Source organism: Tilletiopsis washingtonensis (assembly GCF_003144115.1).
Source record: "Tilletiopsis washingtonensis strain MCA 4186 unplaced genomic scaffold FA09scaffold_6, whole genome shotgun sequence".
NCBI classification, from domain to species: domain Eukaryota; kingdom Fungi; phylum Basidiomycota; class Exobasidiomycetes; order Entylomatales; genus Tilletiopsis; species Tilletiopsis washingtonensis.
The window spans coordinates 796,547-819,138 of NW_020312003.1; the positions used below are offsets into that span (position 1 = coordinate 796,547).

The 22,592-nt window shown below is 68.6% G+C and overlaps 7 protein-coding genes across 7 annotated transcripts; 4 read left to right on the plus strand and 3 right to left on the minus strand.

Annotated features, from left to right (window-relative positions):
* The first annotated feature begins 20 nt into the window (after positions 1-20).
* On the plus strand, positions 21-1,953 carry FA09DRAFT_235272 (RCC1/BLIP-II). The gene is made up of 6 exons (XM_025739616.1): positions 21-294; positions 349-670; positions 723-749; positions 805-1,044; positions 1,098-1,403; positions 1,459-1,953. Exons 1-6 carry the CDS (start codon positions 82-84, stop codon positions 1,875-1,877), a joined length of 1,527 nt encoding a protein of 508 aa, XP_025599814.1. The 5' UTR covers positions 21-81; the 3' UTR covers positions 1,878-1,953.
* Positions 1,886-2,487, minus strand: FA09DRAFT_235288 (hypothetical protein). Its single transcript, XM_025739618.1, has one exon. It carries the CDS (start codon positions 2,384-2,386, stop codon positions 2,030-2,032), a length of 357 nt encoding a protein of 118 aa, XP_025599815.1. The 5' UTR covers positions 2,387-2,487; the 3' UTR covers positions 1,886-2,029.
* FA09DRAFT_235274 (hypothetical protein) lies at positions 2,488-4,070 on the plus strand. The gene is made up of 5 exons (XM_025739617.1): positions 2,488-2,932; positions 3,029-3,226; positions 3,303-3,330; positions 3,397-3,599; positions 3,658-4,070. Exons 1-5 carry the CDS (start codon positions 2,588-2,590, stop codon positions 3,862-3,864), a joined length of 981 nt encoding a protein of 326 aa, XP_025599816.1. The 5' UTR covers positions 2,488-2,587; the 3' UTR covers positions 3,865-4,070.
* Positions 4,071-6,559: 2,489 nt separating this feature from the next.
* Positions 6,560-8,496, plus strand: FA09DRAFT_345551 (general substrate transporter; the record flags this gene model as incomplete). The annotated part of the gene is made up of 5 exons (XM_025744699.1): positions 6,560-6,674; positions 6,732-7,919; positions 8,010-8,024; positions 8,087-8,237; positions 8,295-8,496. The coding sequence occupies 5 exons, from the start codon at positions 6,560-6,562 to the stop codon at positions 8,494-8,496; spliced, it is 1,671 nt and encodes a 556-aa protein (XP_025599817.1).
* Positions 8,497-9,422: 926 nt separating this feature from the next.
* On the minus strand, positions 9,423-11,125 carry FA09DRAFT_235377 (hypothetical protein). The gene is made up of 6 exons (XM_025739619.1): positions 10,646-11,125; positions 10,404-10,577; positions 10,045-10,336; positions 9,909-9,966; positions 9,788-9,842; positions 9,423-9,728 (listed from the first exon to the last, which is right to left on the minus strand). The coding sequence occupies exons 1-6, from the start codon at positions 11,064-11,066 to the stop codon at positions 9,523-9,525; spliced, it is 1,206 nt and encodes a 401-aa protein (XP_025599818.1). The 5' UTR covers positions 11,067-11,125; the 3' UTR covers positions 9,423-9,522.
* A 279-nt stretch (positions 11,126-11,404) lies between these two features.
* FA09DRAFT_324969 (hypothetical protein) lies at positions 11,405-17,941 on the plus strand (the record flags this gene model as incomplete). The annotated part of the gene is made up of 10 exons (XM_025741145.1): positions 11,405-12,078; positions 12,146-12,391; positions 12,493-12,717; positions 12,919-13,230; positions 13,313-13,559; positions 13,659-13,762; positions 14,108-15,026; positions 15,213-17,528; positions 17,578-17,854; positions 17,907-17,941. 10 exons carry the CDS (start codon positions 11,405-11,407, stop codon positions 17,939-17,941), a joined length of 5,355 nt encoding a protein of 1,784 aa, XP_025599819.1.
* A 111-nt stretch (positions 17,942-18,052) lies between these two features.
* On the minus strand, positions 18,053-22,497 carry FA09DRAFT_306389 (hypothetical protein). The gene is made up of 19 exons (XM_025740531.1): positions 22,142-22,497; positions 22,014-22,086; positions 21,949-21,954; positions 21,755-21,896; positions 21,529-21,703; positions 21,401-21,475; positions 21,138-21,346; positions 21,009-21,085; positions 20,927-20,958; positions 20,765-20,870; positions 20,645-20,711; positions 20,499-20,593; positions 20,419-20,445; positions 19,872-20,364; positions 19,479-19,816; positions 19,306-19,422; positions 19,200-19,250; positions 18,956-19,147; positions 18,053-18,897 (listed from the first exon to the last, which is right to left on the minus strand). Exons 1-19 carry the CDS (start codon positions 22,405-22,407, stop codon positions 18,142-18,144), a joined length of 3,297 nt encoding a protein of 1,098 aa, XP_025599820.1. The 5' UTR covers positions 22,408-22,497; the 3' UTR covers positions 18,053-18,141.
* Positions 22,498-22,592: the final 95 nt, after the last annotated feature.

Consider the following 22,592-nt stretch of genomic DNA (forward strand, 5'->3'; position numbering starts at 1 on the left):
CGCTGCGCCGACGCGCGCGACCTCCACCACATCACGCCCGCGCCCGCCCCGCAGCCGCGCCCGTCCTTCTCACCGCACACGATGGCCCGGATACCGCACGCCATGCTGCCGCGCAGCAGCGCACCGCTGCGCCACGCCGTCGCACCCGCCCGGCGCACCTTCGCCACCTCGCGCAGCGCCCGCGTGCAGCGCCTCCTCTGGGCCGGCGCCGTGCTCGACCGCACCAGCGCCGCGCTCGCCGAGGTGCCGCGCGACTGGCTCCTCTCGCTCGGCGCACAGAGCGACGTCGAGCAGGTGTGTGTCGAGAGCGCATCCGATGTGGTATACTGGCACTGACATGACGCACAGGGCATCTCCTTCACCTCGCTCGCCGCCTCGCCCTCGCACGCGCTCCTGGCGTACCGCACGCTGCCCAGCAGCTCGGCGCCCACACACGACTCGTCGGCGCCGGCGCTCGGCGAGTACGCGGCCACGCGCGTGCCGCACGCGCGCCACCGCGTCGTCGCCGTCGGGCGCAACACGCACGGCGAGCTCGGTCTCGGCTACACCAGCCACGAGGCCACGTGGGGGCTCGTGTCGCCGGGCTTCGACGGCGAGGGCGGCGTGCGCGCCGTGCATGCCGGCGGCAGCAGCAGCTGGATCGTCACCAAGACGCACGCCGCCGAGCTCGGTGAGTGTGAGGGCCGAGTGATGCTGTGTGCTGGGCCTGACGGATGCTGCAGCGCCCAACAGCCTCTTTGCGTTTGGCAGTGAGTGTCTGCTCGGCGGCCACGGCAGCAATGCCGTGCTGATGCGCAGCCGCAGACCACACGTCCGGCCAGCTGGCGCTCGGCCAGCACGTCACGCAGAGCGCCAGCGGCGAGCCGCAGCTGGCCCTCGTGTCGGCGCCGCGGCGTGCCTCGCTGCAGGCGACCGACGAGCGCCTGCAGCATGCGGGCGAGGAGGCGGCGGCGCCGACTCGCGTGTTGAGCCTTGCGACGGGCCTCGACCACTCGCTGGCACTGCTGGACATTGACGGGCGGCAGGAGGTGCGCAGCACTGGCGGTGAGTCGAACGCATGCTGCGACGCTCGCGACGCTCATGCCCCCGTGCGGCAGTCAACACCGACGGGCAGCTCGGGCGGCCCGACGTACGCTTCTCCTCTCCGGCATTGCTGCCCCTCGCGCCCTTCTGGGGCGGCGACACGCTGCGCGGCGTCGCGGCGGGCGGCGACACGAGTGTGGCGTGGAGCGCCGCGCGGATATGGGGCTGGGGCAACTCGGAGTACGGTCAGGCGCTCAGCGGCGAGCTCGTCGACCGCATCGAGGCGCCGAGGGAGTATACGCACGCCGTGGACGCGGCGCTGCAGGGTGCGCGCGTGGCGGATGTCAAGTGCGGCGGGAGCTGGACGCTCGTGCTCGACGGTGAGTCAAGCCATCTGTCCAGCATCGGCGCGCGCTCACGCTTCGCACGCTGCAGACCAAGGACGAGTCTTCTCCTGCGGCTTTGGCGCCCTCGGTCTCGGTGCCGAGCGCCTCTCGAGCGCGACGCTGCAGCAGATCCCCGCGCTCGCGCACGAGCGCATCGTCACGCTCGGCGCCGGGCTCGAGTACTGCGCCGCGCTCTCGGCCAGCGGGCGGCTGTACAGCTGGGGCCTCAACTCGCCGTCTGGCCGTCTCGGGCTCGGGCCGCCGCTGCCGCGCCCGAGCTTCGCGCTCGCCTCGCGCTTCACGCCCGACGCCGTCGAGCTGCGCACGTATGAGCCGCTCGAGGCGCAGGGCATGCGGCGCGCGTGGAGCCGCGTGCCGCAGCACGCGCACATCGTGTGTGGCCGCGATGCGCTCTGGGTGCTCGTCGAGGATGGGCAGGAGGAGGTGGGACGCTGGGCGGCGCGGTGAAATCGCAGCACAGGTGCAGAATCCTCCGATCGGCCGTAACGCAGAGCGCCGAGGCTGTGCTACCGCAAACGTGTGCCTGACCGGAGCTGGCTATTTGCGGCCCGAGATGCGCCTCCTCGGGTGTCAAGGCACGCACCCAGCCTCGGCGAGGATCAGCGCGGATCTCGGCCGGCCGTGTTGCTCTCCCGATAGCGGCGCCACAGCGAGGGCAGCGGGAATGCTCTGCTGCGAGCCGGCCCGAGACTGACGCTGAGGCCGGCCGCGAGAGGGCGCGCTCGACGCGTCGTCGCCGCGGGAAAGACGCGCGTCCAACACGAAGCCGCGGAAGTTGCGCCTGCACCGCCGAGCGCGTGCAACTTCCGAGGAGCGCCCTCTCGCAGGCGTCCTCTGCGCCCCTTCGCGCATCCCGCTGCCGCACCTGCCGCAACCATGCTCCGGCTCCTCCTTGCCGGGCAGCCGTTGCGTCGAATGCTGCTGTGCGCGAGGCTGCCGCAGCCCGTGCCTGGCATGACGTGCGCCGCACGGCGGGTGCGTGCGTGAGGCGGTGTCTTGCGCTGCGCACCGCGCGGTGATCAAGCGACGTGCGCCGCGCAAGTGTGCGCTGCCACACGAGCCAGGCCGTCACGGCCCCCTGAGTGCCTGGGATCCTCGAGCTATAAGACGACGGCCGTCAAGTACTCCCTCTTTTGCTCACCACATCCTCGCTCGCCATGCCGCGCCACATCTGCCTGCTCGCCGGCGCGCTCCTCCTCTCGGCGCCCCTCGTGGCCGCCGAGCCGGCGCTGGACCCCGAGGGCCTGCTCATCTACATGCCGACCATCGGCGCGGCCGTGGGCATCGGCGGCGCCTACCTGCTGCTCGCCGCCGTGCACTTCTTCCACATCTTCCGCAGCGGCGCCAAGTGGGGGCTCTGCCTGCCCATCGGCGGCCTCTTTGCCGCGCTCGGCTGGCTGCTGCGCCTGCCCGTGCGCACCAACCAGCGCTCCACGCCGCTGTATGCCGTGCAGCAGCTCTTCATTGTGCTCTCGCCCGCGGCCTTTCTGGCGTTCAACTATGTGAGCGGGCAACGCAATGGCGAGCGGTGTGGTGGCTGCACACGCCCTCTGGCCCAGGCCAGGCATGCGCGACTGACGCTCTCTGCGTCCTGCCAGATCCTCTACGGCCGCCTCATCGTCGCCATCGACAAGTCGATCGACATGGGCGGCAAGAAGCGGCAGCGCTCTGAATTTTCACCCATTCCGCCGCGCATCGTCGGGCGCCTCTTCGTCTGGAGCGATGTCATTACCTTTCTCGTGCAGTGTGCCGGCGGCGGCATGCAGGCCACCGACATGCACGAGACGGGCACCAAGGTGAGGCCGTGTCACACGCTTGCCGACCCGTGCTGCTTGGCCCCCGCACCCCTGGCGCTCACACGACCTCGCCCAGATCTTCCTCGTCGGCGTGATCCTCCAAGGTGAGCAGAGAGCATTTCTGCAGCACACAGCCGCACTGCCTCTACTGGCGCTGACTCGCACATCAGGCGTGTCGTACCTGATCTTCACGGTGCTCTCCCTCACGGCGCACTTCCGCCTGCGCCGGCTGGACCGCGTCTTTGCCTTTCGCAACCTCTTCGCCTCGCACCCGACGCTGCGTCTGCTGCTGGCCATCTACATTGCCTCGGTGCTGATCCTCGTGCGCTCCGTGTTCCGCATCGTCGAGGCGTCCGAGGGCTACGGCGGACCCGTGAGTCGTCACGTGTCATCACGAGATACACCTTGCGCTGACGTGCGATCCTTCCTAGCTCATGGCCAACGAGCACTGGCTCATCTTCCTCGATGCGCTGCCGCTGCTGCTCGCCGTGGCCATCTGGGCCGTGCTGTGGCCCTCGGCGCTGCTCGAGGAGTCGTCGACGCTGGCGGCGCAGCGGCACGAGATGCGTGGCCTCGCTGGCGGCGATTGCGAGCAGGTCGCTTCCTCAGAACGTGCGTCGATCGCGAAGCCGTTCTGACCGTGCGCAGCCGTCGAGTCTGGGGCCCCAACATGGTGCGGCGCTCCCGCATCGTCCGGGGCTCCTCACTGCGGAGTCACCGGCCCCCTTTACCCGTAGAGCAGACAAGTCCGCGTTCCCCGCGTTTTGGGCGCCCCGGTCGCCTCTCTGTACATGCATGTGTCTCAGGAGGGCAAGCATCTTGATGTCACGACGTGTGCGTTTCTTCTCAGGCCATGTCGTGGTGCAGCAGCGTGCAGCGTGCGTCGCAGCAGCAGCATCAGGCCACGCACTGCACTGCAGCAGCGTGCAGCGTCCCTGCGTCGTCGTGTGATGGCGGCGGTGCCTGCGTGCTGTCAGCAAGGAGCAGGCAGCGTGCCCTCACGACGTCGAGCGATCGCGATGGAGGCGTCGTCGACCGGCGGAGCGTGCGGTCCGTGGCCTCCGCCGTTCCGCTCTCTCCGCCGGTCCGCGTGCCGCCTCCTGGCGCATCACCGCGGTCTCGCGTGCGCTGTTGGGGCAAGGCCTGGCACGCAAGAGGCACGAGGCGGCGGCGGCGGAGTGGCAGCGGCCCATGCACGCACGGCGCCTCGTGCATCCGGCCTGCTCCGGTGCTGCGCTACGTTGCGAGCCTGGGAGCGCGGAGGAGTGGAGGAGTAGGTCCATGCGCGCGCTGTGGTTGGCTCGCAGGGGAAAAGCGCTGATCCCGTGGCTGAGGCATGCGGAAGAAGGATGCACGCCGCAGGAGAGCACAGGAGGCGAGCCAGGTTTCTCGTGCGGGCGGCGCTGCAACGGGGCGGCCTGCACGCGTGCATGCAGGAAAGCCCGGGAGGCAGAGAGGAGGGCTTGGCAACGCCATGCGGCGATGGTGCGGCTCGCCGGACCGTGCTTGCGAGGTGCGTCGGTGCCTCGCCGGGGTGCTGGAGGAGCAGGGCAGACGGCGGCAGAAGTTGCGGCGAGGCGCGCGAGACGCGGGGAGCACGAGCGGCTTGCTCGGCTGCGCGCACGCCCGCCCAGCTGGCCGCGCCGCGCCGATGCTTGCCTCGTTGACCCGCGTGCATGAGCGGAGTTGCACAATGTGGAAGCCAGCGCCAGGGCCGATGGAAGCACGGGCAAAGCAGGCGCGGCGGCGGCGAGGGCGGTGCGCAGTTGCCGCTGCGGTGCCCGGCGGCGGCGCCTGCGGAGCCGGCGGCGCCTCGGCGCTCTCGCCGATGCGGCTGAACGAGGCGCATCTCCCGCGCGTCTGGCGCGCCCACAGGCCGCATCTTGCTCTCGCAGTGCTGCACCGCTGCGGTGCCTCGAGATGCGCGCTCCCGGCGGCAGCGCGCGAGGCCGCCGCAGGGCCCACATTGGTGCCCCGCATGCAGCACAGCAACCCCGCCGGTCCCGGACCGGTTTGCGGCCAGCCACTCGCCTTCCGGAACGCTCCGTCGAGGGGCGCAAAGTGGCGAGGTGCGCAGGCAGCGCAAGAGATCCAGCCGCCGGGCCGCGCCCTGAGGTGCCTGGCGTTGCTGGCCTGAGTGCCGCCGCCCAAAGCAGCAGGCGCGGCATACACAGGCGGCCAGCGAGGTGCCCCTCTCGTGCACGAGGGCAGGCGAGCTGCTCTGCGAGCTGACCGCCGCTTACTCTTGCCGCTGCGCCTCCCGCGCGCCACGCGGGCGTGCAGCAGCACGCAGCGTGCGTGCGGCCAACGCAGCGGACTCGTCTGTGTCGCGCACTGCCTGCCCGGCGGCTGCTTGCCTGCGGCAGTGCTGCCCTGCCGCCGGCTGCACGCGACCCTGGCGCGCGCGGCGAGAGGACGCGGCGACGTGGCAGCTCCCCGCGCACCCCGCACCCCGCAAATGCCCCTGCACGCGCAGCTGGCGCACTCGCGCCGGCCCATCAATCGAGCACAGCGATGCGCAAAATACACAGGCACACTTGAAGCGTCATGAGTGCGCTCGAAATGCAGAGCGTCAGGCCATTTGGCGGCGATGGGCGCAGCGGGGCACCGTTTTTGCTCGTGCGCGCGCGCGCGGTGCGAGTCTCGTGGCTTGCAGGCCGCAGAGCGCGCGCCGCCGCACTGCACCAGCATGCAGCACCTCGCTGCTGCATGCTTTCCTGCTGCTGCGTGCTGGCGCCGGGCCAGGCATTGGCGCCCTGCGCATGAGACGAGCGGAGTGGCGGAGCAGCGGCGAGACGGACCGGGGGCCCCGCGGGCGGGCGGCATGGGCCCATGTGCCGCCGCCGCCGCCCCAGCGCACCGCCGGCAGCGACCCTGCTGGAAGTGGAACGCCTGCGACGCTGCTCTGCTCGTCGCTGTGGCGCCTGCACGCGGCCGTACTTTGAGCCCAGTGCAGCGCCGCCTGCATGCGCCTGCGTGCGCCTGGCATTCGGATTGACCCGGAACGCTTTTCGCTCGATCCCCACAGTGCAGGGGCGAAGCGAAGCACTGCGGGGAGAGGAGAGAGAGGCGTAGCGCAGCAGAGCAGAACGCATTGCTTCGCCCCAGGCACGCCTGCACACTGTGGGGCCCCGTTGGGCCGCGCAGGCGCCGCCTGGTGCCTCGCCGCCGCACCACCCCACTCTCCTCGCCGCACCCTCCCTGGCAAAGAAGACTGGGGTACCCCGGAGAGGCACAGCAGACATAAAAGGCGACCCTTTTGCCTCGTCCTCCCATCTCCCCGCATCCTCCTCAACTCTCCCTTCCCCTCTCCCCCTCCTCCTCTCGCCCACAATGACGAAGAGCACCACTCCCTTCGCCCACTTCAAGGAGACGCCCAGCGAGGCTCTCAACTGGCGCCTCGGCCTGTCCGTTGCCGTCGTTGGTCTTGTCGGCGCCGCGCGCGGTCGTGAGTGGCGCAGCAGCAGCACATCTTCTGCAGCACAGCATTGACCTCTCCCTGCAGTCGATGAGGGCATCATCTCCGGCATGATCAACCTGCCGTCGTGGAAGAAGTCGTACGGCGTCCACGAGGGCTCGGACGAGGAGGCCAACATCGTCTCAATGGTCCAGATTGGCTGCGTGCTCGGCTCGCTTCTCGCATTCCTCGTCGTCGACCGCTGGGGCCGCCTGCGCTCGATGCAGATCTCGTGCGCCATCTGGCTGCTCGGCAACCTGCTCTGGACCGTCTCGGCCGCCAACATTCCCCTGATCTACGTCGGCCGCTTCATTTCCGGCATCGGCATCGGCGCCATGCCCGTCTACTCGCCTACCTACCTCGTCGAGATCGCGCCCAAGACGATCCGCGGCGCCGCCGTGCTCGTCTACTCCGGCTCGGTGTACATCGGCATCCTGCTCGGCTACTTCACCAACTACGGCGTCGTGCGCAACGTGGCCGCCACCAACATGCAGTGGCGCATCCCGCTGGCACTCAACTTCATCTTCGCCGGCCTTCTCTTCATCGGCTCCTTCTTCTGCGTCGAGTCGCCGCGCTGGCTGCTCAAGAAGGGCCGCACCGACGAGGGCACCAAGGCGCTCTGCTGGCTGCGCCAGATGCCCGCCGACCACCCCTACCTCGCCCAGGAGCTCAGCGGTGTCACCGACCAGATCCACGAGGAGCGCGAGGCCACGGCCGCCGGCTTCATGGGCGCCGTCAAGAGCCTCTTCTGCAACGGCAGCAACCTCTTCCGCCTCGGCCTCGCCATCATGATCCAGGTTGCCGGCCAGTTCTCCGGCGGCGGCAACATGACCATCTACGCTCCCCGCATCATCGCCTTCACGCTCCACGGCGCCAAGGTCGAGACCAAGCTGCTCTCCACGGCGGTGTTCGGCATCATCAAGCTCATTTCGTCGATTGCCGCCGCCGTGTTCCTCATCGACCTGCTCGGCCGCAAGCGCTCCGTGCTCACGGGCCTGACGATGCAGGCCATCTGCTCGATCATCCTCGGTGTCTTCATCAAGAAGAACGTCGTCGACAAGACCGTCACCGCCGCCAACGAGACGGCCGGCGACCAGGCCTTCGCCCGCCTCGCCCTCGCCGCCATCTACCTCTCCGGTGTCGCCTGGTCGCTCGGTGTCAACGCCGTCCAGTACGTCTACGGCACGGAGATCTTCGGCATGCAGTGCCGTGCGCTCGCCACGTCGGTTGTCATGGGTGAGTAGCGTCTGATGCCCCGGAGGCTGCCCAGAGCCTCCGGAGCCTCCAGAACTACCAGGAATCACTGCTAACGCCTCTCCTATTCAGCGTTCCACTTTTTGTGAAAGTGTTGGCGGCTTCCAGACGTCCCCAGACACGTTCCTAACACCTCCTTCCACCCACAGGCCAGTACGGCGCCTCGCGCTCGTTCCCTCCGATGATGGTTGCCTTCAACCGCTGGGCCACTTTCGTCTTCTTCTTCCCGCTGGTCTGCCTCCTCATGATCATCCTCGTGGTCGTCCTGCTCCCGGAGACGGCCGGCATTGCCCTCGAGGAGTGAGTAGCCGCACTTCGACGCGCTTCAGAGCGCAGCACTGACCTCCGCTTTCTCAGCATGGACGAGCTCTTCAACGGCCCGTGGTACAAGATGGGCCTCACCGCCAACAAGCGTGTGCGCGCCCTGCGTGCCCAGAAGGAGGAGCTCTACGCCGGCGGCGAGGGCCTCAACTACCGCGGCGAGTCGCCGCAGACGCCCTCGGACGACGGCAAGGACCTCGACCTGGCCAAGCCGCAGACCGCCACGCGCACGGCCTAGACGCGCGCCGCGCCAAAACGCCTTCTCGCCTTCTCTCTCCCCCTTTCGGCCGCTTTGCTCTGCCATCAGTCCCTCCCTCCTGTCACGTTTCTGCTGCGATGTACTTCCCGGGCAATCCCAATTCACGATTCACGCATATCTGCTCTGCTGTGACTGGCCTCCGAGCCGAGGCGACGCGCCGCGCGCTGCTGCGGCGCGGCCCAAGCCTCGCAGGCTGCTCCCACGCCACACGCGGTGATGTGTGACGGCAACGCGTGGCCTGGGAACGCGATGTCAGCCAGCCGCCATCACACCCTTGCTCAGCGCGCTCGGGCCTCCTCTGGCCTGGCACAGGCAGAGCCGACGCTTGCTCTCGTTGCCGCATGCCGTGCGACGCTGCTTCCTCACCACCACCACCTCATCAGCTGCGCCTCCACCTACTGCACACAAAGTCTCTCTCTCTCTTCTGCCTCTCCGAGCATGGACGTCATCGGCCCGCATGGTCCCCGCGATGCCTCGTGGGGCGCGGCCAAGTTCCGCAACTACAAGATGGTGAGCAGCAGCAGCATCACACCTCTCGCTGGGTGCGTGCGTGGCAGAGTGCAGTACCAGTGCCGTAGGTGCATGCTTCCTTCCATCTGTGGCCACGCGCAGTGTGTGGCTGCAGAAGCACGCGGCGGTGGATTCTGCTTGTGACGTCGACAGGGCAGCGCCGCCCACCGAGGCGTGGCATTCTCAGGCCTGTGCAAGCGCGCACTGATGCACTCTCCCACCGTCCGGTGCTCGCCGACCCTATGCTGGTCGCTGCCCTCGATGAGGACGAGCGCCGCGACGCCGAGCGCTTCATCGAGAAGTGGAGCAGACCGCCTGCAGGCGAGCAGGCCGCAAGCCTGAAGCGCGAGCACGCGCCCGGCAAGCAGGACGACGAGGCTGTCGCCAAGCGCAGCCGTCAGAAGTAAAGCACGACGCAGCGCCTCGACGCTCAGACGTCGGCCCGTCCTTTTCCGAGCCGCAACTCGCCGCTCTCCGAGAAGTGGCAATTCCATGTCAGCTCTCACCCTCACTCGCGCGCACAGAGAGGCGTGTGGATTGAGACAGCAGCTCGCGTGATGCGTGATGTGGCGTGTGCGTCATAGCTGAGACAGTAGTGGGTTCGCGACGGTAGAAGGCGTGGTGGGAAGTGCGAGACAGGTGGGACGGTCGGGGATGAGAAAGTAGAGGGAGTCTTGAGGCGGCAGCGGTGGTGGCTGCATCTAGAAGCGGAAGCGGCGTCAGCACCGATGCAAGGAGCATACAAGCATCGTCTAGGCACTTTGAAGGGTAATGATGGGTGCGAAACGGGTGAGAGAGCCTTGACACAGCTGCGGCTGTGTGGGCAGATCATCAGTGTCAAGCCCAGCAGGCACGCGAGCATCGCACGCATGTCTACGCACTCGAAGTGAGGATGACAATTGCGAGCCGATGGCGACGAGCTCGGAGAATCTGAGGAGACTGTAGTAGTTGGGATCGCGGCGTCAGCAAGAGCCCACGGGCCGCGCACACGTCGTGCACCGGTCTCCGCCTACTCACGCCGCGTTGGCCCCGGCCGCCAGCTCGAGGAAGCGCGCATCAGAGAGGAGAACGTGACGTGATGACGAGGCGAAGGGAGGAGCGAGACGGAGTGGGATGTAGAGGCACATGGCAGAGAAGGACAGTGCAGGGACAGTCGAAGACGGCGGTGTTGCAAGAGAGGAGAGAGACCGGCAGGTTACGAATCGCGGGACTTGCTTGTCATTGGCGGCTGCATAAGTCGTGCGCGCACGATGGGGTTGCGGTCGACGTCCAGGGCACGATAGTCGCCAAACTGGAGGAGAACCATGCGCTGCGCTGGCTCGGTGTGGGGAGTCAGCGAAGCAGAGGACCGCGGCACCGGCGCCGAGGCGACGCACGGCTGCTCAGCTCGGGATGGCTCTGCCAGGCGGCGTCGAAGCGCCGGCGGCGGTCCTGCTCGAGAGGCTTGGCCCACTCGAGGCCCACGCCGGCCTTCTGCAAGAGGCGCTCGCACGAGTACAGGCCGGCGCACACCTTCATGTACTTCAGGTCCGCCAGCGAAGGCACCGCATCTGGCAAGAGCGACGGTGAGCGCGAATGCTCCTGCTGCGTGGGCGCGTCGAGGCACGCTGGCACTTACGGAGCACCTCGTCCACCTCCATGGGCGCCGGTGCCGCACGAATCATCTCGATGATGTCGCTCTGCATCTTGACGGTCTGGCTGAGATCGCGAATGGCAGCCGCCTGCTCGGCCGAGCGGCGCGTCTCGAGCGCCAGCTGCTCCTCGACGTGCGCGAGCTGCGCCTCGAGCTCCTGCTCGCGGCTCTTCTCGCCGTCGATGGTGCCCACAGGGCGGGACATGACGATGCGCAAGTGAGTGCGGCAGAGGTGGAGGTGGGGCTTGAAGATGGCCGGTGGGAGACGGCTGGTGGTGGTGGTGGCGATGGCGAGAGGGCGCAGCGGCGGCCAGCGCCAGATGCAGCCAGGCGCAGCGCGCAGCGTCAGAAGAAGGGTGCCCTCGCACAGGAGGTGCGAGGGCAGCAAGAGCTGGCACATCGGCATACAGCACAGCAGCAGGCAGCGCAGCAGCGCGCCCGCTCAACACCAATCTGGGCGGCGCGATGCCCTTTCTGGACGACGGCGACGCGTCGCGCGCCTCACCCTCTTCAGCATGCAGCGGCGGCGCGCCGAGTGCCGGAGCGGCGGGCATCCCGCCGCGCGCGCGCGCGCGCGCGGCGCGCTCGGCCCCGCGGCCGACAAGCTAAGACGGCGATGTGCCGGCGGCCCAGCGCGCAGGCGAGCCGTGGTGCCGTGCGCCGCGCGCATGGACCTTCCTTGTGCTGGAGATAGGCTGCGCTGCTGGCAACCACCTGCGCCGCGTCTCTGCGCCTCGCACCTCCATGCTCGCCCGCGGACGCCTCCTGTCCCGCACCCTCACCCTCACACCCCGCCGCACCATGTCCTCGCAGCCCGACGCCCTCATCGTCGCCGTGTCGCCCGCAGGCGACGTCAGTGCCGCCGCCCCCGCGCACGTCGCCGAGGCCTTTGCCCTGGCGCGCGGCGACGCCGCAAAGGCCGGCCAGCTGCGCGTGCTGCACCCGCGCAGCGCCGCCGAGCCGCTCGTCGCCGCCGTGTCGCTGGGCAAGCAGCACGCTGCGCCCAGTGTGGGCGCCGATGCGCTGCCGGCCGCCGACGTCTTCCTCGCCAACGAGCGTGCCGAGCGCGTGCGCCGCGCCGCAGCGGCGGCGGCGCGTGCGCTGCGCGACCTGCCCGCCAAGGATGCACCCAAGGAGGCGCTGGCGAAGCGCACCATCGCCGTCGACGCCATGGGCGACGCGCACAGCGCCGCCGTCGGCGCCGGCCTCGCGCTGTGGACCGTCAACCACTTCCGCACCAAGGGCGGCGACGTCAACGCCGCCATGGACGCGCCCAAGGAGCTGCAGGGCGGCAGGCACATCAGCCTCGTGTCGCTCGAGCAGCAGCAGGTGCAGAAGGGCGAGCTTGGCTTCGAGAGCGGCCTCGTGTATGCCGAGGCGCAGAACTGGGCGCGCGAGCTCATGGAGACGCCCGCCAAGTGAGTGAGAGCAGCTGCATGTCTGCAGTGGTGCCGCGCTGCAGCATCGTAGCTGACCCGTCCGCAGCCTCCTCACGCCGACGCTCTTCTGCGAGCGCGTGCAGGCCAAGCTCGGCGCGCTGTCGAACGTCGAGATTGAGGTGCACGACGAGGCGTGGGCCAAGGAGAAGGGCATGGGCTGCTTCCTCTCCGTCACCGCCGGCACCGACGAGCCGGCCAAGATGCTCGAGGTGCGCTACAACGGCGGCGCGCCCGGTGCGCCGACGCTGGCGTTTGTGGGCAAGGGCGTGTGCTTCGACTCGGGCGGCATCAGGTGGGTCGAGCAGGCTGAGCTGTGCAGCAGGCAGCATGGTGCTGCCCGGCTGTGCAGCAGGCGTCGCTCTGCTGCACCTTTGTGCTGACCCCTTGTCCCAGCCTCAAGCCCGGCCTCGGCATGAAGCTCATGGTCGCCGACATGGGCGGCGCCGCGGCGTGCGTGTCGACGACGTGGGCTGCCGCACAGCTCGCGCTGCCGCTCAACATCGTCTGCGTGACGCCGCTGGTGGAGAACATGCCGAGCGGCAAGGCGACAAAGCCGGGCGACATTGTGCGCGCCATGAACGGCCTCAGCGTCGAGGTGGACAACACGGATGCTGAGGGGTGAGTCAAGAACATGCCTTGCAGTGCGGTGCGAGGGTCTGCGCCATGCAGTGCAGAGGGCGAGAGTCAGCCCGGCGGTGCAGCAGCGCCGGAGTTGCGGATCTGGTGCCGCACCGCACTTGCGTGTGTGCGCCGGTGCGACGTCGCCCTTGCGCACACCCGGCGCTCTGCCGCATCGGGCTGATGCCTCGCTCCGCACAGCCGCCTCATCCTCGCCGACGCGCTCACGTACGTGTCGCGCAAGTACAAGCCGCACACGCTCATCGACGTTGCGACGCTCACGGGCGCCATTCTGCACGCGCTGGGACACGAGTACTCGGGCGCCTTCGTGCAGGACGAGACGCTGTGGCAGGAGATCAAGCGCGCGGGCGAGACGGAGGGCGACCAGTTCTGGCGCATGCCGCTGTGCGAAAAGTTCCGCCCGTACATCACCAACAGCATCTCGGACCTCGTCAACGTCGGCCGCCCGGCCGGCTCGGCGAGCGCCGCGCTGTTCCTGCAGGACTTTGTCGAGTGAGTGCAGGCGCAAGAGGCCCGCGTGGAAGAGGCATCAGTGGCAGACGCAACACAACGTGGTGGAGGCGATGGGTTGCAGACGCGACAGCAGGTGGCAGACGCCAGGGCAGGTGGAAGAAGTGCCACCATGCAGCCGCGGCACCAGGCAGAAGCGGCACCAGGCACCCGCGCCAGCCCTTCTGCCCGTCATCGAGCACCGCTGCATGCCTGCGAAGCACCGCGCTGACCCCTCCTCGCTTTCCCGCAGAGGCCTCGAGGACCGCAGCAAGCTGGCCGACGGCAGCGACGCGGGCAAGGCGACGGTGCGCTACGCCCACCTGGACATTGTGCGTAGCGCGGCGACTCGCGTGCCTCACTAGCACTGCTGTGCCTGCACTGACGCATGCCTGTTCCCCCCTCCGTTCACGTCGCTAAACCCCCGCCAGGCCGGCACGATGGAGCGCAAGCACCCGGTGGCGTACCAGAACAGCCTCATGACGGGGCGCCCGACGCGCAGCCTCATCGAGTTTGCGCGCCGCTTCGCGCAGCAGTAAAGGTTACAGAGGCGACACAGCAAACGATGTCATCCGCGATACCTCTGCGTCTGTGCTGTGCTATGGCTGGCGAAGATGCCGAATGACGGCGAGTGGGTGGGAAGGCTCTCAGCATGCATGAGGGCGACCCGCGAGGCTGTGCTGCTGCGCAAGCTACGCCTGCAGATCATCGCGCAGCATGTGGCGCAGCGAGCGGGCGTTGAGTGGGCGGTGCTGTGTGCCATGCGCCACCGAGCCGCCACATCGTCTCCTGAGCCGAGGCGGGGCGTCTTCAGACTTGCTCGCCACTGTTGCAGCCAGCAGCGTGCCGTGCTGCGCGCATTGGCGTGCGGCGCATGAAGCGAGCGCGAGGGTCCAGAGGCGGAGGCGCCCGGCGGCACGGCAGCGCAGCCGCACCGGCGGGCCACCTGCATGACGCTCCCGCGCATCTATGCGCGGTGGAGCGGACAGCTCCTCGCTCGCAGCCGCGGCGGCGCGTGCCTCTCACCCACATCCACCGCTCTCGCATCGCACACGCACACCTCTCCCCACCCCTCGCCTCTCACCCGCCACGGCCACATGGCGCGCTCCTCGGCCTGGGCGCTCCTCGCGCTCGTGGCCGTCGTGCAGCTGGCGTGCTGGCGCGGCACGCAGCGCCTCGAGGCGCTCGGCAGCCAGGCAGAGGCGCATCCTCTGCGGCGCCGCGAGCTGCCACAGCTGCTCGCACGCTGGCCCGGCGCGCCGCTCGACGCGCTCGACGGCCTCGGCAACGCCACGCTGCACGCTCGCTCGCTGGTGGAGCCACTGGCGAAGCACGAGGAGCAGTGCTTCCCGCTGCCCATCCTCGCGCCCGCCGACGAGCTCTGCGCACACGTCACGGCCTTCTGCCCGCCCAGCGGGCGGCTGGACTACCTGCGCTTCTACTACTGCGCCGGCGTGCGCCCGGCGGGCAACGAGACGGCCGAGGCGGGCAAGGACGCACTGGCTGGGCCACTACTGGCGCACGGCGCAGAGACTTCCTCGCATCGTCACGCGGACGAGCCACTCCCTGATGGCGCCGAGCGGCCGCCGACGCACTCACGACACGGCAGCACGGCGCCGCGGCACGGCAAGGACGGCCCGCCTTTGCCCGCCGGCGTAGCGCTGCAGCGTGGGCTGGCGCTGGCGACGATCGTGCTCTGGATGCTCTTCCTCTTCAGCTGGGTCGGCGTCGTGGCGAGCGACTTCTTCTGCCCCAACCTCAGCACGCTGGCGAGCCGGCTGGGCTTGAATGAGAGCACGGTGAGTGAGAGCGGGCGGTGGTGAAGCGTATGCTGTGGCGGGACGTATTCGTGTGGCAGGGTGTCTGCTCGCATGCTGTTCACCCGCGGCATGCTGTCTGCGCGGAACATGGCGCTCGTGGCAGCATGTATGCGCACGACCGCCGCATGGTGTATCAGGGTATATAGACCTGACCCCCTCTTGCAGGCCGGCGTGACGTTCCTCGCGTTCGGCAACGGCAGCCCAGACGTCTTCTCCACGTTCGGCGCCATGAAGACCGGCTCGGGCTCGCTGGCCATCGGCGAGCTCATCGGCGCCGCGTCGTTCATCGTGTCGGTCATCAGCGGCAGCATGATGCTCATCGCGCCGTTCCACGTCAAGGCCTACCCGTTCCTGCGCGACGTCGGCTTCTTCACGGTGGCCGTGGCGATGACGCTGGCGTTCCTCTTCGACGGCCACCTGCGCTTCGCCGAGTGCCTCAGCCTCGTGGCGCTGTACGTCTGCTACGCGACGACGGTCATCATCGGCAGCTGGGTGCAGGAACGGCGGCGGCGGCGGCGCATGGCCATCGCCGCCGCGCGCGGCGAGTACACGAACTCGCGCGCCGGCTCGCCGTACCAGGACGAGCCGTCGCTGGGCGACGTGGAGCGCGCCTCGACGCAGGGCGGCCTGCTGGCCGTGCCGGGCGCCGCCGGCAACTCGCCGTACCTGTCGCCCGTCAGTCCCAGCGAGTACGACCCAGACGTCAATCCCATCGACATCTGGGCCGACCAGGCGGGACGGCCCATCTCCTCGCCGCCCTCGCCGCGTCTGGGCGCCGTGTCGCCAGCGACGACGCCGAGCGGCGGACGCGCGAGCCTGGTGCGCTCGCAGACGCGCTTCCGCAGCGGCGTCGTGGCGCGCCACTCGCTGCTCGGCGCCGTCGAGTTCCGCGACGTGGTGCGCAGCCTGCAGCTCGAGAGCACGGCCGACCGCAGCGCCGAGGTCTTTGCGGCGCGCGACCCGGAGCGCTTCCTGCCGCACCCTGCCCACGCGCATGGGCGCCCACGCCACACGCACAAGCGTGGCGTTAGCGTCGGCGCCGGACCGATGAGCGCGCTCGAGCCGAGCGCCTCGGCGCAGAGCTTCTCCGCGCCCGGGCGCAACCGCTCCAACTCCACGGGCGCGAGCAGCAAGCCCAAGCTGGCGCGCAGCCACTCGGCGGTGCCGGATCTCGGCGGCGACGACGCGACGTCGGGCGGATGGAGCAGCCTGACTGTGCGGCAGGCGCCGCGCGGACGGGAAGCAGTGCCTGCGCCAGTCGATGACCCGTGGCGGGAACACGGGCCAGGCGACGCGTGCGACGACGAGCTGCTGCTGCCGCCATCGACGATGCCGCTCGGCGCTGACGCGACCCGCACGGTGCCTGCGCTGTCTCGCCTCGACACGCGGCTAGCACCGCCGGCGTCCGTCGGCGACTCGAGCAGCCGCAACCACTCGCCAGTGCCCTCCATTCACATCTCTGCCGCGAACCCGGAAGACGATGACTTCAAGGCTCGGCGCCGCGCCTCAGTCAGCTCACTTGCCAAGCCTTCGCGCACTCAGCGCGCGCTCGAGCTGCACCGCGAGTTTACGCGCCCGCTGCGCCGCGCGCTCTTCCCGTCGCTGCGGCACTTCAAGGACAAGTCGTGGCTCGGCCTCTTCGTGTCGGTCGTCACGGCACCCGCGCTGCTGCTGCTCAACCTCACACTGCCCGTCGTCGACGACGACGCCGAGGCGCGCGCCATCGCCATGCCCGAGCAGCTGCCGGGCGGCGCGGTGCGGCTCGAGGGCGAGGAGCGCCTGCTCACGGCGCACGCCGAAGTGAGCAGCGAGGAGGAAGCGGAGGGCCCAATCGTCCAGCTCGGCCCCAGCACGCCCGACTCGGACCCCTGGGCCGCGCGTGACCGCCAGCACAATGCGCAGCGCGACCTCGGCGTGGCCGCCGCGCTGCGGCACCTGCCCAGCAGCGACTCGCTCTCGGTGCACACCATGACGCTCGACGAGCCCGCGGCGCCCGGCCAGCAAGCGGAGCAGTGCGACGACTGCGCCTCGGTCGACTCGCACAGCGCGCCCGCGACGGGCGCGCCGCTGCTGCAGAGCGTGGCGCAGTGCGCCTTCTCGCCGCCCTTTGTCGTCTGGGCGCTGACGGACCCGCACGAGTCTGGCTCGGGCTGGAAGGTGCTCGTGGCGCTGCTCGCGGGCCTCGTTCTCGGCGCGCTGGTGCTGGCAGCCGGCCTGCGCGCCCGTGCCCGCGGCGGCGCCTGGTACTCGCACAAGGCGACGCTTGCGGCCGGCATGGCGCGCTGCTCGCTCGGCTTCCTCGTGTCGGTCATGTGGATCATGACGATCGTCGACGAGGTCGTGAGCATCCTGCAGACCATCGGCCTCATCTGCGGCCTCTCGGACGCGATCCTCGGCCTGACGGTGTTTGCGATGGGCAACTCGCTGGGCGACCTCGTCGCCAATGTGACGATCGCACGGATGGGCCACCCTGTCATGGCTGTGAGTCTGTGCGCGCTGCCTCGCCAAGCATCTGCTGACCCTTGGCCAGATCTCGGCGTGCTTCGCGGGCCCGCTGCTAAACCTGCTGCTCGGCATCGGCATCTCGGGCACGTACCTGCTCTCCGGCTCGTCGACGTCGCACATCCCGCAGGTCGACGGCGGCGTGTACCACATCGACTTTTCGCCCACGCTCCTCGTCTCCGGGCTCGGCCTGCTGCTCATCCTCCTCGGCACGCTCGTCGCCGTGCCCATGAACGGCTTTCTGCTGTCGCGCGGCCTCGGCTACACGCTCATCGCCACGTACGCCGCCATCATGTGCACGAACAGTGCGTGTTTTGGAGCGTGCCGTGCCTGCCTGCCGCTGAAATCCCTGCGCAGTTCTCGTCGAGGTCTTCTACATGCGCCAGCCCTGAGGCTGATGCGTGCCGTATGCTTCCCGCCGGCCTTCTCCGCATGTCATACCTGCTGTACAACACTCCGGCTCGCTGCAACCATAAAGCGTCACTCGATCGAGGCAGGTGTGAGGGTGACACGTCGTTGGCTGGGTGGTGTTACAGGTGCGTGCGGGTGCAAGGTGCTGTGCTGGTAATGTGTAGGTATCGGGAGCGCCGCATCACTCGTCGTCGCTGCCGACGCCGGCCGCCGGCGTCTCGGCGTCCGGCGATGCCTCCGCCGACTCGGCCACGGACGGAAGCACCGGCACGACGGCGGGACTGCCCGACGTCTTGGTGTAGACGAAGAGGATGTCGCCGGGCGAGTGTTGCTTGATGTCAAAGGCGCGGCCGTGCAGGCCGTAGCGGTCGCTCTCTGCGCTCTCCTCGCGGGGCGGCGCGCCAGGTGCGGCCGGCTCGGGCAGCACGTGAGAGCCTGCGACAGGCAGGCGCAGCTCGTCCTCTTCTGCTGCCACCGTGCCGTCGTCCGGCTCAGCCTTTATGGCGATGCGAGCCTCCGAGACACTGATGGCACAGTCGGGCGGCGGAGCCACGCGGCCGCCGCGCATGTCGCGCGTTGCCTTGCGTGACGGCGCCTTGCACACGACGGCCTCGCGCTGTGCCTGCTCCATCGCTGCCTTTCTGGCCTCCTCCTCCTGTGCCGCTTGCAAAGCGTCGAAGCTGAGCATCGACAGCAGGCTGCTGCCCGCGGCAGCTGACTTGGCGGGCGCAGTCAACGGCGTAACTTCTTCGGCCGGGCTCGCGACGCGCGCCTGCTGAGGCGGCGCAGCAGGCTTCTTGGCGCCCTGCTGCGTGAGGATCAGGTCGCGCAAGACCGTGTCGGTGAGCTGGGCAGCGAAGCCGAGCGATGTGTCGGAGCAGTCGAAGTGGCCCCACTCGTGCAGCGCTGCGAGCTTGCTGCGGCTGTCGCGAACGAGCTGGAGGCAAGAGAGTCAGCTCAGGCCCTCACTGCAGCCGTACTAGCGGCGCGCTCACCTGCTGCTCCTGCTGCGTGGCCTGCTGCGTGGCGGATACGAAGCCGCCGGGACCGCTGTTCTGCGGCTGGTATTCGTCGGCGTCCAGAGTGCCTCGTCCCGCTCCGGCGATGCCATTGCCGCCGCACGTGCAGCGCATCGCGTCGTGAGAGACGCACGGGGTGTCGCAGTGGAGCGAGAAGATGTCGCGCAGCTGGTGGTGGGTGATGAGCAGGGATAAAGAGCGCAAGTGCCATTGCACTCACATCTTCCAGCGAGAAGGAGTCGGAGGCCTTGGACGACGCGTTGCCGCCCTCCTGCAGGCGAAAGAAAGTGAGCAAGGCGCCAGCGGTGCGACTGTGCGACACGCACCATCAGCGAGTCGCTCAGGCCGATCTTGCTGATCTGGCGCTGGTAGATCTTCTCGTCCATGGTGCCAGCGAGCAGCAGGCGGTAGATGTAGCAGCGCTTCTTCTGTCCGTCGCGATGCTGCGGAGGGCCCCGGGTCAGCGAGGTCTGGCATGACTTGCACCTCAGCAACTCACGATGCGCGCCATCGCCTGCTTGTCCACACTCGGGTTCCAGTCGCTGTCGATCAGCACCAGGCGGTTCGCGCCAATCAGGTTCAAGCCCTGGCCGCCCGTCTTGGTGCTGAGCAGAAAGACGAACGACGAGCGCGCATTGCCGCGGTTGAACTCGCTGACGATGTCCATGCGGTCGTCCTGCTTGGTGGAGCCGTCGAGACGCAGCGTAGTGAAGCGGTTGCGGCGGCACATAGCCTCGACGACGTCGAGCGTGGCTGTGAAGTTGGACACGAGCACGACCTTGTCATCGGTCTCGTCGCGGATGCGCTTCAGCATCTTCAGCAGCGTCATGAGCTTGCCTGTGTGGGTGAGTAGTGTGAGCTACAGAACAGGCGTCACTGACTGCGCACTCACCGCTGAGCTCGACCTGGCCCGGCTGGCGGTTCGTGGGAAAGAGATGATGAGCGCCGCTGAGCAGCGTCGCGGTCATGCTCGCATCCTGATCCTTGTTGCGCGGGTCGATGTCCTTGAGAAGCAGCTCGGGCGAGTTGCACAGCTTGCGCAGCACGCCGATGAGCGGCAGCGACGAGGCGCCGCTGTGGGCGCCGCGCAGCACGTCCGAGACCTCGTCGGAGCCCAGCACGCGCCCGTAGATGTCCAGCTGCAGCTGCGTCGGCGCGCAGAAGACGACCTGCTCGCACTTGGGCTGCAGGTACTGGTCGAGCAGGCTGGCAGGACGCCGCAGGATCATGCTCTTGGTCACCTTGCTCAAGCTCTCGGTGCGCACGCGGCCGAGCTCCTGCGCGTCCTTGCGCGCATGCTGCACGCGGCTCTTGACGATCGGGTCCTCGAAGACCTTCTTGAACGTCGCATAGTCGCCGAGAAGGCCCGGGTTGACGAAGTCGATCTGTGGCGAAGGGCTGAGCTGGGGCTAGGCAGCGCAGGCAGCGTAGCTTCTCACCATCGCGTAGAACTCAGACAGATCGTTCTGCAGAGCGGTCAGCGAGTGCCACACCCTCGAACTCGCGCGAGCTGCCTCACCTGGATGGGCGTGCCGGACAGAATGATGCGGCGCGGCGTGCTGAGCGCTGCGAACATCTTTGTCGTCTTGGCGTCGCGCGACTTGAGGCGATGGCCTGGCAACAGGGTCAGCAGCGAAGCGCATGAGCCGAGGCGGCGGCTCTCACCTTCGTCGCACACGATGAGCCCAATCGGTGGCTGCGCATCAGCGAGCAGCTTGACACAGGTGCGCAGCTGTGCGTGCGCTGGTCAGCGCCGAGCTCAAGCTAGTTGCGCGAGGGACTGACCTTTTCGTAGCCGATGATGAGCACCTGGTACGTCGTCGAGTACAGGAAGCGCTCGACTTTGTTCGACTCGTTGCTGTCGACGCACAGCACGCTCAGGCCCGATGTGCTGAGAGCATCAAGTCAGCGATGCTGCCGCACTGGGATCATAGCGCGGCTGCTCACCCAAGCCATTTGCGAAACTCGCGCTTCCAGTTCTGCAGGCCGTATCAAATGGCGCATCACGGGAGCCTCCGACACGACTCACCGTCGTCAGCGACAAGGGACAGACAATGACGGCACGCTCGATGGCGTGCGGCTGCGCCGTGTAGTAGCAGTCTTGCTCTGCATGCGTGTCAATCACTGACCCTCGCTTCGTTGACAGCGCACGACTCACTGAGCATCGTGTGGAGCAGCGCGATCGTCTGCAGCGTCTTGCCCAGGCCCATCTCGTCTGCGAGGATTGCGCCCATGCCATCGTCCTCTGACGTGCCCGCATTCATGCCCATCACCTTCTCGTACAGCCACTTTACGCCCTCGACTTGGTGCGGGCGCAGCGCAGAGGCGAGTGTTGGCTCCACGACGACGTCTACGACAGGCAGACCGCTGCAGGCACGCGCTTGTCAGAAAGGTCGCGAGCTGTACATCGCTCCGACGTACCGGCGATTGAACTTCTTCTGGTGCGCCTTGTCTGGACGCTTCATCACAATCGCTCCGGGCGCCAGAGGGTCATAGCTGGCGCGCGCGTATGAGCGTACGGTTGAGCATGCCAGCGTCGGAACCCTCACCGAGGATGCGGCTCCTTGCCCTGGCCGGGGTTGGCGAGACCGCTAGGCCCGCGGCCCGCGCTCGCAACGGCCTTGTTTGGCGTGGGCACCGCACGCGCCTTCTCGGCGGCGCGCGGTGTGCGTGCCGCCTGCTGCACTGGCTTGCTCTGGAGCACCGGCTTGGGCAGCGGCTTCGCTGCAGAGGCGGAGTCAGCTGGCAGTAGCGCAGAGTGCACGGCTGGCTCACCATAGAAGCTGTTGGTCGGCGCGGCAGCGAGACTGACGGCACGCGCTCCGCTTACTGAGCTGCTCGTCTTGGACGGCGCATCAGTGAAGCCCTTGCCGTTGCAGCCGCTGTAGTATGCTGAGGCAGAGATCTCCGTGTCGATCTGCACAAGGGATCAGCATCCCTGCGGCGCATACACCTGGCTCCACACTGACTTCGATCTGAGGACAGCGGTGGTCAGTCATGCAGGAACACGCAGGCGCTCTGCGAGCCCACTCACTTCTTTGCCGCCAACAACGAGCTCATCACCGGCTCCAACGTGCGTGGCATTGAGCTTGGCGTCCGTCGCCAGGCTGCAGCACGTCACGCTAAGCACGAGGGCGGCGCAGGTGTGCGGCAAGCACTCACTCTCTGAACGACTGCGTGCAGCGTAGCGTGCACTTCCCGCCGCCCTTCACGATCAGCACCGCGTCACCGTCCCACGTCTTGTGCTTTCTGCCCTGCGGCTTCCTCCAGTAGCACAGGTAGTAGCGGTCCGCGCCAGCAATGGTCTCGTTCTGCCGCAGGATGTGCTCGCGCGAGGGGCCCTTGGACGGCGTGGCGCAGGACTTAGACAGCGGGCGTCGCGCCGGCTGCACGGGCCCATCGGACAGCTCGTCCTCGTCCTCGTCCATGGGCTCGTCACGGCGGCTGGCCGGCGTCACGACGCGGCGGCTCGAGGAGGCGCTCGCTGCAGAGCGCCCGGCCGAGGAGCCTGCGGCGCGGCTGCGCGGCTGGTCGGGCGTGGCCGGCTCGCGCGCGGGCGGCGGCGCCTGCTTGCGGCTCACGACGCGCGCGCCGTGGTTGGCGGCGAAGATGG